The 5024-nt window shown below is 38.3% G+C and overlaps 1 protein-coding gene across 1 annotated transcript; it reads right to left on the bottom strand.

Annotated features, from left to right (window-relative positions):
* Nucleotides 1-1592: 1592 nt before the first annotated feature.
* LOC137105034 (uncharacterized) lies at nt 1593-4534 on the bottom strand. The gene is made up of 7 exons (XM_067486988.1): nt 4263-4534; nt 4025-4169; nt 3634-3747; nt 3339-3483; nt 2236-2384; nt 1982-2115; nt 1593-1861 (listed from the first exon to the last, which is right to left on the bottom strand). The coding sequence occupies exons 1-7, from the start codon at nt 4366-4368 to the stop codon at nt 1713-1715; spliced, it is 942 nt and encodes a 313-aa protein (XP_067343089.1). The 5' UTR covers nt 4369-4534; the 3' UTR covers nt 1593-1712.
* Nucleotides 4535-5024: the final 490 nt, after the last annotated feature.

The following is a 5024-nucleotide window of genomic DNA, read 5'->3' as shown; positions in this document are numbered from 1 at the left end:
TGTCTTGATACCACTGGCCTACTGCTGCATCAAACTCCAATCTTACTGTGGTCTGTGATTCTGTTTCTGTGGAGGGTCTTTATTACAGTCTTTATTACAATCATGTATTTTTCCCTAATACCCAAGATGCAGGTGTTTCAGTGTTCAGATTTCACCAGTTTGCCCTGAAATGACTCATGCTCATAAAATTTCAAAGTGTTGGACATGTGTGAAAAGGTGGTTACCAGCAGGAGATGGAGTGAAGTGCAGAGAATTTAAAAACCTGACCGTGTCATAGCACTTTTTTAAACTTTTAAATTTAAATTTACTGTAATTGGTGATGTCTGTCATTTAGTCTGAGCTGTTTGTGATTGTAATATGTATGTAAGTACATTAGCTTTTCTAGTTATATTTCATTGAACACAAGTAGTTTTGTTGTACTGTTATTTTATACTTACTTATACAGTAGGAGGACCATGGTGGGGACCATGTACTTCACCCCATTTAGTACCTGGTTTAGTACCTGGTGGACTGGTTTTATCAGGACCAGTGTTGTTGCTGTGATGTTGTTGCTCACTGGCTCGCTGATCAACCAGCGGTGGCTATTAGGGTGAGGGACTTGTTTTATCGACACCAGTGTTGTTACTGTGATGACTTTGTGTCACTTTCAATTGTCATCTTTCGTCCCATTTGTCCCAACAACCTGTGTTTCTACCTCCATGGTTTTATTGGCAACTCGTTTTTTCCGGGTGAGTCCTGTGCAGTTTTCACCAAATAGATTTGTCCATAATTCACTAATCATACGTTTATAGGCATTATTTATGGGGCTTTCATAAAAGTGAAGCCTCTTACCCTCTTCTTATCTGTGTGACACATACACACAACCTGACACACAGACAGAAACATACACTTCCAAAATAAAAGCCTTTTCGATGATTTTTGATGATTTGATTTTTTGGCTGACGTTTGCCTAACCAGTATATAAGGGAGCAACTTTTCATTTCAGCTATTTCAGCAAAAGCAAAACTTTCAGATATTTCAGCAAAAGCAAAACCTTCAGATATTTCAGCAAAGGCAATCCTTTTAGCATTGAAGCATTCACGGTGCATTTTTTCTACTTTTTCTAGTTCTCACCTGTTACCTGTTAAAAGAAGTGATTTTTAAAAATGTAATAAATATCATAGTGTGGCCTCCATGAATTACATGAATTCACTAAAACAATTCACAGGGCAAAGTTGACTGCCAAACTGGTGTAACTACTCAACCGGGATAGTTTTTCGTTGTGTTATGATCACGCATTTTTTATATGTGGTCACATTTCACAATTTTCTGACATTTTTTAACACATGTCCATTAGTCATAAAAATATGTGCCAGCCTTCTATTAGTTGTTTCCATCCTAAGCTTGTTTAGCAGCCAAAGGACTAGAATGTACATTTGTAAAGCTTAACAATTAATTCTTACATTCCTATTTTAGTGTTTGTTATTTCTTCTGCTTGTAAAAAGCATACAGAGATGTTTAACAAATGTCATGACTTCCTCCTTTTCCACGTAAGCATTTATTTGTTAAAAAAATGTACATTGATTTGTTTATGTGAGGTATGTGGTGTAAAAGGGATTTTTCTCATTTTTGCTGCACAATTCACTAATTTATTATAGTATTACCAATGTAAATGTAACCAACATTACCATTTATACATTACATTACATTTATACATTACATTAAGCCAATATTCACAGGCAGATATTGCTGTGTGTCAAGGCAATTTCTAGTGGTGACATATTGGGTCCATTGTCAGTGTAAAGTGGGCGTTTGCAGTGCTTCCACGTGATCAGGGCAATACGTGCAGCAAATACGATGCAAGATATAGCCAGGATGATAGCTGAAGAGGGAAGAAGACACCATTAATAAACAGTGTTCAGAGAAATTCAATGAATCACCAAAAAGGAGATTGAAAAAAGGTTAATGGGTTAATTTACATCAGTTGAATGTCAAACATCACCTGCAAAAATGTAAATGTGACTTTCAGGGGCGCCAGAATTGTCCAGGGTGCCCGTCAGCCACAGGATTACTACAGGGTAGATGGTCACAATGTAACGCACATGCTCGTCTAGGTAGAAGTTCTCTAACAGAAACCTGCAAGCAAAGACCAACACCAACAAAAGGTGTGGGTTCCGTTGTTATTTGTCGTCTCCCAGGGGAAGAATAAAACACCCAACAGCTGAATGGCAAAGTGCAGCAAGGAGGCAGACGCACCAGGCCAACAGCTCCATCAGAAGCAGCAGCAGCGACAGCAATGAGCATTCACATCGAGAGGCTTCTGTCTGATGCTGTAAGTATATGGTCAAGTTTAGTAAAGTGCAGAGGGTTCCCCATGTTGCATACACTGCCACTCCATTTTGAACCTGATTCAACACAATGAAAGAGTGAGAGCGATTAACAAGCAGGCAGTTGCCTATTGACAAATATATACTGTATATATCTATAACTTAGTGTCTGAATCCAGATTGTACAAACTCATTAAATAGTAAGATACCACTCATTTTCAACATTAATTCATTTTTAAACTGTTTTGTTAAAATCTCAGACAAGAGGGAAAAAAGTCAGTTACAATGTGCCAGAAGTCGCTAATTATATTGGCCGTCAACTTTCTTTCTTACAGTCCACTACAAGCAGCCGTTTTAAAAGACCAGCTCCTGTGACATCTCCTAATTCTGAAGCTTTTAGCAGATATTTCAAAAGCTTCAAATACAGTTTACAGGATGCGACTCTGCCATGTGGCCTTATGTATTAGTATATTGCTTTAATATCAAGTGCAGGGCCCTGAGAACTTGGAAACCAATATTTGGGTTTTTCCAATGGTTTCAGCTTGGCTCCTGTCAGCTTTCTAATCTCAAACCATAGTTGGCTTGTGCACAGCCTGAACAGCCAGTAACAGTCAACATTTTGATGAGGATTCATTCTTCAGATATGGATGATGGAGCAGCCAGCAGCTTTGGGAGCAGGGGCTGGCTTCAGAGATTAATTTGTCGTCAGTCTGCAGTTACATTGGGGAACCTCATCTTAGCATAAAGAGACAGGGAGAAACAGCTCTGTACCCCCGGGCAGCTGTTTCTCCCTGTTTCCATTATTTATGACAAACAAAACTGAAGGTCTGCTGGATGAATAATAGCCTCACACTGACCATAAAGACATGAGAGTGTTTTTGTTTTATTTTATTTCCTGAATATGTGGATTTATGTTTTCACACACTTTTTTCTAACCTTTTCTGTAAATCAAATAGATCCACAAACCTTCCTGTTACCGTGTTATCATCTCAAAATAATAAAGTATGTAGTTTAATGTTCATATAGTTTTACCAATACTCTGATCAGCCAGAGGTCTGTGTTGTGATATTTGTTTAACCAGGCTCCATAGATCTTCAGCCCATGACAAGAGAAAAATAGGACCATATAATCAGTGATTGTCATCAGTGCTGAGATTATTAGCACTGTCCCCAACAACCTGTACAGATACAGAGAAGCAGACATTTAAATTATGAGCAATAAAAGTAAAAACATAAAAACATGTGTACAGGACTGGTATTGCAGTACCTAATCATGTTTTTAGAAATAGTGTGACATGTTTATGGACAGCCTCAAGTCACACACTTACTCTCTATCAAACAAAAACATCCATGCAATGTTCAAGCCAAGGTTGATAATAAAAGAGACATGAAATCCATAGGGCAGCACCGCAGGCGTTGTGTGCATCCATTCATAAGTATCCCTGTGGGGAGCAAAGATAATATTATTAGATTCAGACAAATTGTGCCTGTGGGAAAATAATCAGACTCTTTTATACACTGTCAGGGCAATCTGCAACATGTCTTCTCAAAGGTCGACTAAATTGCTTCTGGAATAGGTGGAGGGATTTGTTGTATGCAATAATGCAGGAGGATGAAGGAGAGTATTAAGAAACAGCTCTGCAGTGTGATGAAGCTATTAAACATTATCAGCTTTTGTACATTCCATATAAAAATATGACAAATGCTGCAAAGGCTTACCTTCTACACAGTCCCACTGATAAGTATATAAAAATAGCAAAAACCCAAAAATGGATGAAATCCCAGACAAACAGAGCCCACTGTGCAGGAGTTATGGGTGTTGTATACTTTAGTATCACATCTTCTGTGCGCTGCTGAAAAACACCTGAACCCAGATAAACCCTTTTTATTACTTATTCCATACCTGCTGTAGCAAAAGAAACCTTTAACAGATTTAAATTGTGTGGCAAGTATTCACCTGATTCTGCACCGTATCCAGATAAAAAGTTGAATGCGATTGCTGCTAAAGATACAAGTAATCCAAGAACCATGAGCACAATGCGGGCTGGGTTGTGTTTGGCCATGGTAATGATCTGAGGGGAGTCCACAAGGTGATAAACTTGGACAAAAAGTACAAAACAACCAAGTGATATTTTTTAGATAAAAAAATAAAACTATAAATTGTATACTGTATATTCTTAGTCTGAATAATTCCTCCACATTAAATGTAGTCCAGTGTCTGCAGGTCTGACTTATGGAATGATGGTAGCTTGTCTTGGCATAGTACACATAGTACAGTATATTATAAATAGTCTGTTTTATGGTACTTTACTGAACAGCTGTTATCTTCTCCTGTCATAAACAATCGAGTGAGAAAAGAGTAAAGACCAGACTGTGAGAAAAAAGGAAGGGAAAGCAAAACAATCTTTAAATGGTCAATAAATGTTGTAGCAAATTAATTTAGGAATGATGCGGTTATGATATGAACTGACCTGGAAAACATTAGTAAATGGCTGCTTACACTATATAGCACTTTTATCCAAAGTGCTTTACAATGTTGCTTCTCATTCACCCATTCACACACACACACACACACACACACACACACACACACACACACACACACACACACACACACACACACACAAACACACACATACACACACCTCGATGATGGTGGCTGCCATGCAAGGTGCTCAACTGACCCACCGGGAGCAACTTGGGCTTCAGTGTCTTGCCC

This window comes from Channa argus, chromosome 19 (genome assembly GCF_033026475.1).
Source record: "Channa argus isolate prfri chromosome 19, Channa argus male v1.0, whole genome shotgun sequence".
Taxonomy (NCBI): domain Eukaryota; kingdom Metazoa; phylum Chordata; class Actinopteri; order Anabantiformes; family Channidae; genus Channa; species Channa argus.
Note: the sequence above shows the minus strand (reverse complement) of the source record. Positions and strands in the feature narration are given on the sequence as shown.

Bases quoted from the DNA above. Each gene is read 5' to 3' on its own strand.
- LOC137105034 (XM_067486988.1), bottom strand. From the start codon at position 4,368: ATGGCCAAACACAACCCAGCCCGCATTGTGCTCATGGTTCTTGGATTA. The intron at 2,385-3,338 runs GTAAAACTATAT...GTGTTGAATCAG, and splicing joins TCTGGCTGATCAGAGTATTG to GTTCAAAATGGAGTGGCAGT. The intron at 1,862-1,981 runs GTGATGTTTGAC...TTCCCTCTTCAG, and splicing joins TCACATTTACATTTTTGCAG to CTATCATCCTGGCTATATCT.